Below are 14,255 nucleotides of genomic sequence, written 5' to 3' on the forward strand. Positions count from 1 at the left end.
GACTACACTCAATCATATGACCCACTGAAGAGATGAGTCTTCAGTAAAGACTTAAAGGTTGAGACCGAGTTTGCGTTTCTCACATGGGTTAGGCTGACCATTCCATAAAAATGGAGCTCTATAGGAGAAAGCCCTGCCTCCAGCTGTTTGCTTAGAAATTCTAGGGACAATTAGGAGGCTGCGTCTTGTGACCGTAGCGTACGTGTAGGTATGTACGGCAGGACCAAATCAGAGAGATAGGTAGAGTTAGTCAGCTGTGTTGGACTGTTGAGGAGGGTACAGCTCTATCTGTTCAGACGCATGCTGCAATTTGTTTGCCCCGGGCCTCTCTGTCGACTGTATGACTGACTGGCAGTCCGCCAGCAAGATAGCTAAGAAAAGCCCTCTCGCTCTGTGTTTGTAAACTCAAGACGTAAACAGTGGAATGCCCTTGCCCTCACATAGCCTACAGTAGAGCTGGCTCATTAAACCGGAAATGATTGACACCGACCATACCGATCACTTATCGCAGGCATTTCGCTGATATCGTTCATTATGATACGTAGCCTGCACTAGAGAAACGTGAAGTTTGACATGAAGTAAGTGTATTCATGTGGGTGATTGTTCATGGGACAGTTGATGGCTACAACCATCAGACTCGTAGTAAGTTAGTAGTTTAAAGGAAACGTTTAAAAAACTTGTTGCACATTGATGTTATAAACTATCCTTCTATTTATCATTATTGCATCAATTCAGGCAATTTATCACAATGTGGATTTTTGTCCATATCACCCAGTTCTAGCGTACGTATGTTAGTGTTTACGTAGGACCTAGGAGTTGAAGCCCCCTGCTGAAGGGATAACAGTGTGGTTTTGAAGCAAAGCCTCGTTTCCACTATTATTAGTAGTAGTATTATTATTCTTGCAGATATCAAATGTTATTATTTAAGTTGCACAGACAGCCTTTCTGCTGGGCTTAGTCTTTGAAATACCGTCTCTAGCCTGTCTGACTGCAATTAAAACCAGATCTCCTACAACCAAAGTCCAGAAAACTACTTCTTTACTTTCCTCCTCTATCTTTCCTCTCCTTCTTTACTTTCCTCCTATATCTTTCCTCTCCTTCTTTACTTTCCTCCTCTATCTTTCCTCTCCTTCTTTACTTTCCTCCAATATATCTTTCCTCTCATTCTTTACTTTCCTCCTCTATCTTTCCTCTCCTTCTTTACTTTCCTCCTATATCTTTCCTCTCCTTCTTTACTTTCCTCCTCTATCTTTCCTCTCCTTCTTTACTTTCCTCCTCTATCTTTCCTCTCCTTCTTTACTTTCCTCCTATATCTTTCCTCTCCTTCTTTACTTTCCTCCTCTATCGTTCCTCTCCTTCTTTACTTTCCTCCTCTATCGTTCCTCTCCTTCTTTTCTTTCCTTTTTTTTGTGGGGAGGCAAAAGGCATTTGTAACTTTTAACTGCCATTCCGCACAACTTGCTTTTGTGAAGACAACAGGCTGCTGAATAAAGAATGCCACGGACATTAGTCACCCCGCTGTGTAGCTAGCAGGCTAGCAGCTTGACACGAACCAGCCACTGGTGGACAAGAGAGGGAAATGAAGGAGGGAGGGAACTTTCTAGGCCTTTCCCCCTTTTTAACACATATGCCCTACTTTCCATGGGTCTGGCTCGTTCTCTATGTGTTTTGGTAACAGCGCAGATGCCCTTCCAGTCCCTTTCTTTACAGCTCTTTCTCTCTACCACTCTCTTTCTCCCTTTCTCTCTTTCTCCCTTTCTCCCTCTCTCTCAATCCTTTCTCGCTCGCTCTCTTCACTCTCCCGCTCTCTCTCTTTCTCCATCGTGTCTTGGAGAGTTGATTTGAGTTGTCCCCGCTGTCCTTGCCTTCATACCCCGCTGTCCAGTGGAATGCAGAGGCTACCGTGGCAACCCGTGGGCATTTTGTCAAACTGTGGAGATCAGGTTTCATTCAAAATAAAGTTCATTCAACTCTCAAAGAATAATGGAGTTTAGTTTATACATGGCAGTCTCATAATAGACTGGAAAAAATAACTAAAACAACTGCTTATAAACTAAACTCAATATTTTATTATTTTAGAGAAAGTTTTTTGGAAAGAGTATCTTTTCTACCCTTGTCACTTGCTAGTGAAAATGAAAATGACTTTGTCTGGCATACTTTTTAGTTTGAGACAGTATATTGTTTTTATAAAGCTTTGTCCTGATGTATTTATTTTTCAGATGTAAATTGTTTGATTGTTTTTCCATTATCTGGTCTATTTTGGTTTATTGTTTACCTTTGATGGTCTTTCCCAAGTACACATATTTGCTTGCTCAGTAAAAACTATCCACACAAATCAATTTGGGACAGAAAGTGGCGCTTCAGTGCCAGTGCATCCTGGGATTTGAAGTCTTTCCATCGTGTGCCTTTGCAGAGATCTATACTATCCAGGGGAATTCTCACGGTCGGCCCTGCTACCTGCCCTTCATGTACGATGGCCAGTGGTTCCACAACTGCACCAGTATTGGCAGAGAGGACGGTCACCTGTGGTGTGCCACCACCTTCGACTATGGCAAGGACGAACTCTGGGGCTTCTGTCCTGTTAAGAGTGAGTCACCGTCTCACACAGCTATATTCACCCTCCACCTCCTCCACCCCCCCCCCCACACACACACGCACCACAGACTCTTTCTATGTCTCTCTCTCTATGACTATTTTCCCCTTGCAATGATCTCTGTTTCTCCCTCCCCTCCCCTCTCTCTCCCACTCCCTCCTTCCCCTCCCAGGCAATGACTGTGAGACGTTCTGGGACACAGACCCCCTGACAGACAGCTGCTACCAGTTCAACTTCCAGGCCACCCTGTCATGGAGCGAGGCTCGCATCAGCTGCCAACAGCAGGGGGCTGACCTGCTCAGTGTCACCAAGCTGCATGAGCAGACCTACATCAACGGTAGGAGACCAGAGGAGAGTCTAAAATGCAGTCCTCTGTGCTACAACACGGGAGCGCTTTTCTTCCTTATTCTCGGTTTGATGGAAATGTGTTTATAGGTCTGTTAGGAACTGGTATTAGACATTGCTGGTAAACAACTATGTATTAAGTGTGTATAAGCCATTTAAAAGCATACCTTACAATCAAGGGTTACCGTCTTTTCTCAACTCGCCTCTTCTCTAATAGTTTTAAGGAGGTGGAGTGGGCTCTTGCCTCTGTTTATATGGGAACACCTTATGTTTGTAAGAGAAGTCTCTCCCCGCTGCTGTAGGTTTGCTGACTGGTTACAGTGCTGCTCTGTGGATCGGTCTGAATGACCTGGACATCACCGGAGGCTGGCAGTGGGGTGACTCCTCCCCGCTCAAATACCTCAACTGGGAGAATGGTGAGAGAACACTGTCTTTAACCCAACCTCAACCATCCTCATCCGTCTTTTTAACCCAACCTCAACCATCCTCAAACATCTTTCTAACCCAACCCAACCTCAACCATCTTTTTAACCCAACCTCAACCATCCTCAAACATCTTTCTAACCCAACCCAACCTCAACCATCCTCATCCGTCTTTTTAACCCAACCTCAACCATCCTCAAACATCTTTCTAACCCAACCCAACCTCAACCATCCTCAACCATCTTTTTAACCCAACCTCAACCATCCTCAAACATCTTTCTAACCCAACCAAACCCAACCTCATCCATCCTCAACCCTCATTTTAAATGCAGATTTGTAACGGTTTTCTTTACTTGAAGGAGAGGCGGACCAAAACACAGCGTGGTGGTTATTCATGTTTAATTTATAAAGACACTGTACATGAATAGACTAACAAAACAAGAAATGTGAAAAAACCAAAACAGCCCTATCTGGTGCAAACACAGAGACAGCAACAATCACCCACAAACACACAGTGAAACCCAGGCTACCAAAGTATGATTCTCAATCAGAGACAACTAATGACACCTGCCTCTGATTGAGAACCATACTAGGCCGAAACATAGAAATAACCAAATCATAGAAAAACAAACATAGACTGCCCACCCCAACTCACGCCCTGACCATACTAAATAATGACAAAACAAAGGAAATAAAGGTCAGAACGTGACAAGATTGATGTTTATTGTCCTGAATCTTGCCCTGGAAGCAGAACTGAGCGATCTCCGCTAGATGGGCCAGCTGTAAAGTCAAAATTGACTAGATAGTAAAAATGTATGAAAACATAAATTATTTTTTTGGTCTTAATGTAAGGTTAGGGTTAGGCATTAGGGTTAACAGGGTTAGGGTTATGGTTATGGTTAGGTTTAAAATCAGGTGTTATGACTTTGTGGCTGTGCCAGCAAGTGACCACTGCAGAGCTGCTTTCAGGGCAATATTCATGACAATAAATGCCAACCTGCTCCTTTTAACACAAACCAATCTCATCCCTCTTCAACCATCCTTTTAACCTTATCCATCCTCAACCATCCTTTTAACCTTATCCATCCTCAACCATCCTTTTAACCTTATCCATCCTCAACCATCCTTTTAACCTTATCCATCCTCAGCTATCCTTTTAACCTCATGCATCCTCAACTATTCTTTTAACCTCATCCATCCTCAACCATCCTTTTAACCTCATCCATCCTCAACTATTCTTTTAACCTCATCCATCCTCAACCATCCTTTTAACCTTATCCATCCTCAGCTATCCTTTTAACCATATACGTCCTCAACCATCCTTTTAACCTTATACATCCTCAACCATCCTTTTAACCTTATCCATCCTCAACCATCCTTTTAACCTTATCCATCCTCAGCTATCCTTTTAACCATATACGTCCTCAACCATCCTTTTAACCAGATACGTCCTCAACCATCCTTTTAACCTTATACATCCTCAACCATCCTTTTAACCATATACGTCCTCAACCATCCTTTGAACCATATACGTCCTCAACCATCCTTTTTTAAAACCATCCTTTTGGAACTCCCCATCCCGGATCCGTCCACAACCATCCTTTTAACTTAAAGTCCTCAACCATCATTTTAGCATAATCCATCCTCAACCATTTTGAAAATCTGTCCACAAATCCTTTTAAAATGTCCTCAACCATTTTATTTATTTATTTTTTATTTCTTTATTTAAATTTAACCAGGTAGGCAAGTTGAGAACAGAATAATGTAAACAAGTCTATATACGATGAGTCATTTCTGCTCTCGAAGCAAAACAGTTTAGCCAGAGTTTTCTTAACAACACTGTCATCTCAGATTTTCAAAATATGCTTTTGAACCATAGAAATTGACTGGAATGGTAATTTGTGGAAGAGTATGCAAAGCTAGAAATAGAAATTTTGGGTGCAAAGGAGCAAAATTTTAAAAAAATACAGATAACCAAATAAATAAAATCATTTACCAGTTTGAAGAGCTTCTGATGTTTTCAATGAGGAGATAACAGTTTCAGTTACATCACCAAATGCGCAGTTTTTCCAGAGAGATAACCTGCTGGAGCATGTCTGTGATGTATGGTGAGAGCTGAGATAAGGGGGACTTTTCTAGCAGGGTCTTTTGACATGGACAGTGGGTTTGCGTATGGAACTAGCGAGGGCCAGCCAACGAGAACCGAAAATTCAGTCACAAAACGGATGGCACTGTGAAAACAATTTTTCCGAATTAACTCCATAATATCGAGTCGAAACATGGCAAACGTTGTTTGGAATCAGTGAAGGTGCTTTTTTCACATATTTCTTCATTGATATGTTTGAGTGGGTCTGGAAGGAAGTTTACAGTCTTTCCACCTCTGTATCCCATGGAAAAATGCTGGCAGCTGCCTGCAGACAGCGATCTGTTCAAGAGCACCAATTTACTTGTATTTAAGAGCAATTGGAGGCCATGGGCGGACACCTGGTAAATGTGGTCTGTTATGTGTCAATCTTCCAATGATCTGCGTGGAGGTGGATCAAATACTCACAATGCTGCAGACACATTGATGGGAAAATCGGACAGAAAACCCTGTGGCAGGCTCATTCCTCAGCAGACCCTCCGATTTGACACAGCCATATAAGGAGACAATGGAAAACAAGAGCCTCAAAAATCCTGCAGATCATTTGACTGGATGCCGTCTCATCTTGGTTTTGACCTGAAGCTCACGTTCCCATGACCAGCTCTGAAACCAGATTGCAGAAAATATCTTGGTAGTTCTGGACATGGTCAGATCTGTTTGTTTTCTTTCGAAGACCTTGGAAAGCTATCAATTATATGCATAGTCGAGCATCTTTTTGTGACAAAATGAACAGGCTAGTAATAGGGGTGGCAACAATTTTGGCAGATAATTTTAGAAAGAAAGTGTCCAGATTGTCTATCCCGGCTGATTTGTAGGGGTCCAGATTTTGCAGCTCTTTCAGAACATCAGCTGACTGGATTTGGGAGAAGGAGAAATGGGTAAGGCTTGGGCGAGTTGCTGTGGGGGGCGCAGTGCTGTTGACCGGGGTAGGGGTAGCCAGGTGGAAAGCATGGCCAGCTGTAGAAAAATGCTTATTGAAATTCTCAATTATAGTGGATTTATCAGTGGCCTAGGAGTGGCTCCGGAATAATTGATGTTTGCTCCGGAATCGACGTAAGCCGATAGTCACACGGATAGCAGCTAGCTAGCTGCGAGATCCAGGTATAAATGTCCAGAGCTTGTGGTTGAAATCCGGGGACATGGAGAGAAAAATAGGTCCGGTATGTTCCGGTCCGAGCCGCGCCGTACAAAACTGGCGATAGATTTTCGAGCTAAAGGATAGCTGATGACCACAAACCGTGGTTAGCTGAATACTAACGATTAGCCAGTAAAGAAGCTAACTAGCTTCTGATTAGCTTCTGGTTAGCTTCTGGCTAGCTTCTGGTTAGCTTCTATGGAGGATTACAGATTTGAGGTAAATAATACTTTTTAAAATAAATTGGTGAGGCGGTTTGCAGGAGAGTATTTTGAAGATGAGTTTATGGAAAAGAAAAAAAATATATATAAAAAGGTATGCAAAGAAAGTTGTAAATATATATATATACATACGGGACACGACAAGGACAAAAGACATCTGACTGCTATGCCATCTTGGTGATTGACCATCCTTTTAACCCAACCTCATCCGTCCTCAACCATCCTTTTAACCTTATCCGTCCTCAACCATCCTTTTAACCTTATCCATCCTCAACCATCCTTTTAACCTTATCCATCCTCAACCATCCTTTTAACCTCAACCATCCTTTTAACCCAACCCAACCTCTACCATCTGTTTACAACACTAACACCACAGACTACACAGAGAACTTCTAAGCTGTCTCTTCTTTCTATCTCCCAATATTCATTCTATTTAAATCCCAGACCAGCCTAGCCATGTGGAGGAGGTGAACTGTGCGGTGATCAGGACAGAGTCGTCTGGCCGCTGGCAGAACAGAGACTGCTCTGTAGCCCTTCCCTACGTCTGTAAGAAGAGACCCAATGCCACCCTGGACCCCTTCACCACCGGTTCGTCTGCCTAGTCACCGGTCGAGACTCTAGACCTCCTTATCAAATCCTCCCTGCTAAAGCTTTTACAGATGTTGGAGCTTGATTTGAGAATTTCCCTGCAAAGCAGGAATGGCACATTTGTAGTGTTTTTGAGTTTTAAAAAGGCTTCTAATGTTTGTAATTTCCACTTTCAAATTTCAGATTTGATTTTCCTCTACGAAAAATCCCCTGCAAAATGTACATTTGTTACAATCCACATAATAATTCACATTTCCTGTTGCTGCAGAATTATTTTCCCTCTGTAGCAAACTCAAATTAAGATCCTACATCCGTAGCTTGTTGTTTCATGGACAGTTACATACACTGTATGTGAGTAGTTACAGTTAACAAAAAAAATACATCCTAGATTTGTGTAGCCATTGGGTTATATGCTCTCTACTGTATTAACAAATAGTTCATATAGGATATATTTCCCTTCTGTTTGCTCTCTGTCTCTGCTCTGTGGGCTGCAGACTCGTGGGCGGATGATGAGAAGTACGAGTGTGATGTGGGCTGGAAGGCGTTCCAGGCAGGCTGCTACAGACTGACGTCAGAGAAGATGAACTGGGACGCTGCTCAGAAAACCTGTCAGAAAATGGAGGCCAACCTGGTCAGCCTCCACACCCTGCCTGAACTAGAGTTCATCATCAACAACATCAAGCGAGGTACACAGATAATGCAGTATGTCACGGTAAGGTACCTCAACCTGAAGACAGACAGCTACACAGACACTACAATACTGTACATGTCATAGAAACAGGCTTCAACTTCGGTGTCGAGCAGTTTCTCTCATAGGAGACATTTGATCTGGTTTCTTGTTTGTGTTTATATATAGCACATATGTACAACTTGTTTAGGTTGTTTACCTGAAACAACAAAAATGAAATGAAATAAAAAAAGATACAGTACCAGTCAAAAGTATTGGAAAGTTTTTGATTAGTACATGATTCCATATGTGTTATTTCATAGCTTTGATGTCTTCCCTATTATTCTACAAAGTGGAAATAAGGAAAAGCCCTTGAATGAGTAGGTGTGTCCAAATGTTTGACTGGTACTGTACATAATAAGTTATTTACAACTTTTTTTCACCACCCCACTATAAGGACAGGGGTTGGCATACTGTAGTTACACCCTACCTACACTCTTACAACCTAAACTGGCTCTTCGGCTGTCCTCATTGGAAAACCCTTTGAAGAACCCTTTTTGGTTCCAGCTGGAAAGAACCCTTTTAGTTCCAAGTCGAATCCTTTTGTGTTCAAGCTAGAACCCTTTCCACGGAGGGCTCTACATGGAACCCTTAAGGGTTGTACCTAGATACAAAAAAGGCTTCTCCTATGGGGACAACAGAAGAACCCTTTAGGGACACTTTAGTTGAAGCGTGTCTAATACTCCACTCTACTCACTGCTTCTCCCATCTTGTTTATGTCCTAATGTGCTTGCTGTAGTGTCTCCTCCTCCCTGCTCTGTGATAGTTATCGTCCTATCTCTGTGTGTCAGATGTGGAGGAGCTGTGGATTGGTCTCCATGACACGGCTATGCAGATGGACTTCCAGTGGACAGACCACACGCCCGTCATCTTCACTTACTGGCACCCCTTTGAGCCCAACAACTTCCAAAACACCCCCGAGGACTGTGTCACCATCTGGGGACCCGTGAGTGACCCTTGGCCTTTGACCCCTATAGTCTGGACCCTTCGCCATCTCACAGCTGTGTGTTATCACTGCCAGCAAGCCTCCTTTACGGAACACTATTGTTTATACTCTGCAGCTGTGTCCTCTCTCTTTCTCTGTCTGTGCGTGTGTGTGTACAGGAAGGCCGCTGGAATGACAGTCCCTGTAACCAGACCCTGCCGTCCATCTGTAAGAAAGCAGCCCAGAAGACTGATGGACAGGCACAGGACCACCGGTGCAAACCAGTAAGATTTTCTATAGTCACTTTCTCTATTTCGTTCTTTCTACGTTCTCTTTTTCCCACTCTCTTTGTCTCTCCACTCTTTCTCTCTCTCTTGCTCCCCCCCTCTCTACTTTTTTTCTCTTACTCCTTCTCTCTCTCTCTCTCTCTCTCTCTCTCTCTCACTCTCTCTCTCGGTCACTACTTTCTCTCTCTCTCTCTCTCTCTCTCTCTCTCTCTCTCTCTCTCCTACTCTCTCTCAGTTCACAGTTCTAGCAGCGTCACGCTGTTCTAACTCCAGATGCAGACAGTCAGCACTGGCACTCTGAATGCAGATTGTGAATATTTGAGTGCACCCCCTCACACTCTGTCCCCCTCCCTGTACACCCCTCGCCCCTCCACCTTCCGCCCCTCTGCCCTCTGACCACCCCTCCGCCCCAGTCTGTATTTGCTCTGAATCACCCCCTCAGGGCCAGGGAGGTCAGCCAGACACCCTACCCCCAGACAGCCCCACAAATGTGTTCACATTCACAAAAATACCCAGACACAAATGAACCATATCCACAGGTCTCACATCTGGTTAACCCATCTCTCTCTTTTTCATTCTTTCTTTCATTCTTTCTTTCCTTATTTCTTTCTTTCCTTCTTTCTTTCCTTCTTTCTTTCCTTCCTTCTTTCCTTCTTTCTTTCCTTCTTTATTTCCTTCTTTCCTTCTTTCTTTCCTTCTTTCTTTCCTTTTTTCTGTCCTTCTTTCTGTCCTTCTTTCTTTCCTTCCTTTTTCCTGTGCTTCTTTCCTTCTTTCTGTCCTTCTTTCCTTCTTTCTTTCTTTTCTTTCTTTCCTTCTTTCTTTCCTTCTTTCCTTCTTTCTTTCTTTCTTTCCTTCTTTCTTTCCTTCTTTCTTTCCTTTTTTCTGTCCTTCTTTCTGTCCTTCTTTCCTTCTTTCTTTCTTTCCTTCCTTCTTTCTGTCCTTCTTTCCTTCTTTCTGTCCTTCTTTCCTTCTTTCTTCTTTCTTTCTTTCTTTCTCTCTCTCTCTCTCCCTCTCTCTCTCTCTGTCTTTCTCTCTTTCTGCAATTTCACAGACTGTAATTCTCTTCTTATCTTTGACCAGTTCCCCCCATGGTTGTGTGCTCTCCTCTCCTGCTGTCTTTCAACCCTCTCCTCCTGTTTAAAGGGTAAAAACATTTACTCATGCAAAGGTATTACTGTTTGATCCTGATGCTTCAGTAATTTAGTGTTTATGTGCTCCCTCACTCCCTCACTCGACATGATGGATAGCCCAGCTAATGCCTAATGGCAAATGAGTTACTGCTGTTAGCTTGGCTCCTGCTTGGCCAACTTGACTGTGTTGTGTGAGTTGAATGAGTTAATGCTCGCTTTTTGAGTTACAGTGGGGCAAAAAAGTATTTAGTCAGCCACCAATTGTGCAAGTTCTCCCACTTAAAAAGATGAGAGAGGCCTGTAATTTTCATCATAGGTACACTTCAACAATGACAGACAAAATGAGAAAAAAAATCCAGAAAATCACATTGTAGGATTTTTTCAAATTAATTTGCAAATTATGGTGGAAAATAAGTATTTGGTCACCTACAAACAAGCAAGGTTTCTGGCTCTCACAGACCTGTAACTACTTCTTTAAGAGGCTCCTCTGTCCTCCACTCGTTACCTGTATTAATGGCACCTGTTTGAACTTGTCATCAGTATAAAAGACACCTGTCCACAACCTCAAACAGTCACACTCCAAACTCCACTATGCACAAGACCAAAAAGCTGTCAAAGGACAAAGGACAGCATGGGGCTGTTTTTCTGCAAAGGGACCAGGACGACTGATCCGTGTAAAGGAAAGAATGAATGGGGCCATGTATCGTGAGATTTTGAGTGAAAACCTCCTTCCATCAGCAAGGGCATTGAAGATGAAACGTGGCTGGGTCTGTCAGCATGACAATGATCCCAAACACACCGCCCGGGCAACGAAGGAGTGGCTTCGTAAGAAGCATTTCAAGGTCCTGGAGTGTCCTAGCCAGTCTCCAGATCTCAACCCCATAGAAAATCTTTGGAGGGAGTTGAAAGTCTGTGTTGCCCAGCAACAGCCCCAAAACATCACTGCTGTAAATCACGGCCAAAATACCAGCAACAGTGTGTGAAAACGGGTATATAACAAAGTATTGAGATAAACTTTTGTTATTGACCAAATACTGATTTTCCACCTTAATTTGCAAATAAATTCATTAAAAATCCTACAATGTGATTTTCTGGATTTTTTTTCTCATTTTGTCTGTCATAGTTGAAGTGTACCTATGATGAAAATTACAGGCCTCTCTCATCTTTTTAAGTGGGAGAACTTGCACAATTGGTGGCTGACTAAATACTTTTTCCCCCACTGTAACTCAACATCTGAAGAGAAAGTGTGAGACAACCAAGTTACCGACTTAATGGTTCAGCGGTTCTGTGGTTCTGTCGGAACAATAGGGTCTATATGATCCATGGCTCATTGGCTCATTGGCTCAGGGAACTGTAACACGAGAGATCCCCCAGAGAGTGTTGCATTGTGGGTCATGTGACAGGAGAGAGAGAAATAGATAGCATACCCATCTGCCTCTCCAGTATGAGGCTCATAAAGGGGAACGTGGCTCGCCAGCTGGAAGTCTTTGAGGTTTCTCCCTCCCTGCCAAGTGCAGTTGTGCAAATGCCTGACATTGGACTACTCTCTTCCTCTCTCACATACGCATTCACTTCAACACACACACGTACACGACTACACACTCAAACCCTTGTGACATTTTGTGTGTTGACTGTGCTCTCGGTCTGTACACGTCTGCAGATAAGCACTGAGAGGCGAGAGAGAGGGGTGGAGGGAGAGAGCGGTTTGAGAGAGAGTATAGCTCTGAGCCTGGACTTGTTCTGTCCTGCCCCGGTTTTATATGTAGGGAAAAATAATTGCCCTTTCCTTATTACACATGTGTTGTTTATAGTACTTTATGCTTATATGTTCCCATCCTATCTGGTTGTGTTTTCATGCAAGTCTCTGGATGTAGATAGATCTCTTTGGACAGTTATTATTTCTGTGCTCAACCTTTCTCCTCTCTCTCTCTCCCGTCAGGGCTGGAGATGGCACAGTCCGGCCTGCTACTGGGTGGGAGAGGAGCAGGTGACCTTCCAGGAGGGCAGGAAGGCCTGCGCTGCCAGTGGAGCTACCCTCATCACCATCGCCAATAGGTACACACACACATGCATACCTGTACATACACTCATGCACGTACGCAAGCACACACAGACACAAACACACACACACCTAGTGTAACTTCTGACCCCTGAGCCTTGTCCATGTGCGATGTTGTAGGTTTGAGCAGGCATTTGTCAACAGTCTGGTGTTTGGCCGTTCTGGGGATTCATTCTGGATAGCACTGCTTGACCAGAACAGCCCTGGGAAATTCCACTGGCTCAGCGGGGAGGAAGTGACCTATACCAACTGGAACAGAGACCAGCCAGGTGGGGACATGGACCTCTGTCTCTCTATCTGTCCACTGAGCTCTCATGACGGACATGTTGTTCTTGTACTAGACTTCAGGACACCTGTCTGTGCCATATGCCCAGAGCCCTGTCAAAACTAGATATGGTATAAACTCTTATCTCTTGGGTATTCATTGTGGCTAAATTGCCAATGACTTAATCAGGTGATTGGTTTACCATTTTCAAGACCATCTTTTGCCATGATCTCTACCATCTCCACTGGTGTGTCAGGCAGTTACACCCATACCCAGACTCAGGCAACTACGTAACATGGACCACTCTCTCCCCGCTCTCCTCTGTCAGGAGGAAACATCAAAGGGGGCTGTGTAACCATGGAGACGGGCTACGCCACAGGCCTATGGGAGGTGAAGGACTGTGCGTCGGCCCGGGCTAAGTTCATCTGTAGACTGAACCAGGACACGTCCCTCAGCCCTGAGCCCCCAGCCCCGCACCCCACCCCCAGCCTCACTGGATCCTGCCCCAACGGGTGGAAGACAAACGGCAAGCTGCACCACTGCTACAAGGTATCCTACGCCTTTACCGCTGCTTGATAAACTCAGCAAAAAAAGAAACGTCCCTTTTTCAGGACCCTGTCTTTCAAAGATAATTCGTAAAAATCCAAATATCTTCACAGATCTACATTGTAAAGGGTTTAAACACTGTTTCCCATGCTTGTTCAATGAACCATAAACAATTAATGAACATGCACCTGTGGAACGGTCGTTAAGACACTAACAGCTTACAGACGGTAGGCAATTAAGGTCACAGTTATGAAAACTTAGGACACTAAAGAGGCCTTTCTACGGACTCTGAAAAACACCAAAAGAAAGATGCCCAGGGTCCCTGCTCATCTGCGTGAACGTGCCTTAGGCATGCTGCAAGGAGGCATGAGGACTACAGATGTAGCCAGGGCAATAAATTGCAATGTCTGTACTATGAGACGCCTAAGATGGCGCTACAGGAAGACAGGACAGACAGCTGATCGTCCTCGCAGTGGCAGACCACGTGTAATAACACCTGCACAGGATCGGTACAACCGAATGAATAAGTGTTACAATGAGACCCGTACTCTGGAGCGGGATCGATTTGGAGGTGGAGAGTCTCTCATGGTCTGGGGCGGTGTGTCACAGCATCATCGGACTGAGCTTGTTGTCATTGCTGGCAATCTCAACGCTGTGGCCCCCTTTGTTCAGGGACACATTATTCCATTTCTGTTAGTCACATGTCTGTGGAACTTGTTCAGTTTATGTCTCAGTTGTTGAATCTTGTTATGTTTATACAAATATTTACACATGTTAAGTTTGTTGACAATAAACACAGTTGACAGTGAGAGGATGTTTCTTTTTTTGCTGAGTTTATTACTAGACATATATTTTAAGCATATGTATT

The 14,255-nt window shown here is 43.8% G+C and overlaps 1 protein-coding gene across 1 annotated transcript in view; it reads left to right on the forward strand.

The window, feature by feature from the left end:
- The window catches only part of LOC135555747 (C-type mannose receptor 2-like), a 52,838-nt gene that overhangs the window by 11,333 nt on the left and 27,250 nt on the right, over window positions 1–14,255 (forward strand). Inside the window, exons 3-12 of the mRNA XM_064988442.1 lie at window positions 2,414–2,587; window positions 2,766–2,930; window positions 3,241–3,354; window positions 7,305–7,448; window positions 7,943–8,134; window positions 8,967–9,121; window positions 9,280–9,384; window positions 12,457–12,572; window positions 12,697–12,845; window positions 13,170–13,390. Coding sequence (XP_064844514.1) covers window positions 2,414–2,587; window positions 2,766–2,930; window positions 3,241–3,354; window positions 7,305–7,448; window positions 7,943–8,134; window positions 8,967–9,121; window positions 9,280–9,384; window positions 12,457–12,572; window positions 12,697–12,845; window positions 13,170–13,390 — 1,535 coding nt within the window. The remainder of the gene's footprint in view (window positions 1–2,413; window positions 2,588–2,765; window positions 2,931–3,240; window positions 3,355–7,304; window positions 7,449–7,942; window positions 8,135–8,966; window positions 9,122–9,279; window positions 9,385–12,456; window positions 12,573–12,696; window positions 12,846–13,169; window positions 13,391–14,255) is intronic.

The sequence above is a fragment of the Oncorhynchus masou genome, chromosome 15 (assembly GCF_036934945.1).
Source record: "Oncorhynchus masou masou isolate Uvic2021 chromosome 15, UVic_Omas_1.1, whole genome shotgun sequence".
Lineage (NCBI taxonomy): Eukaryota > Metazoa > Chordata > Actinopteri > Salmoniformes > Salmonidae > Oncorhynchus > Oncorhynchus masou.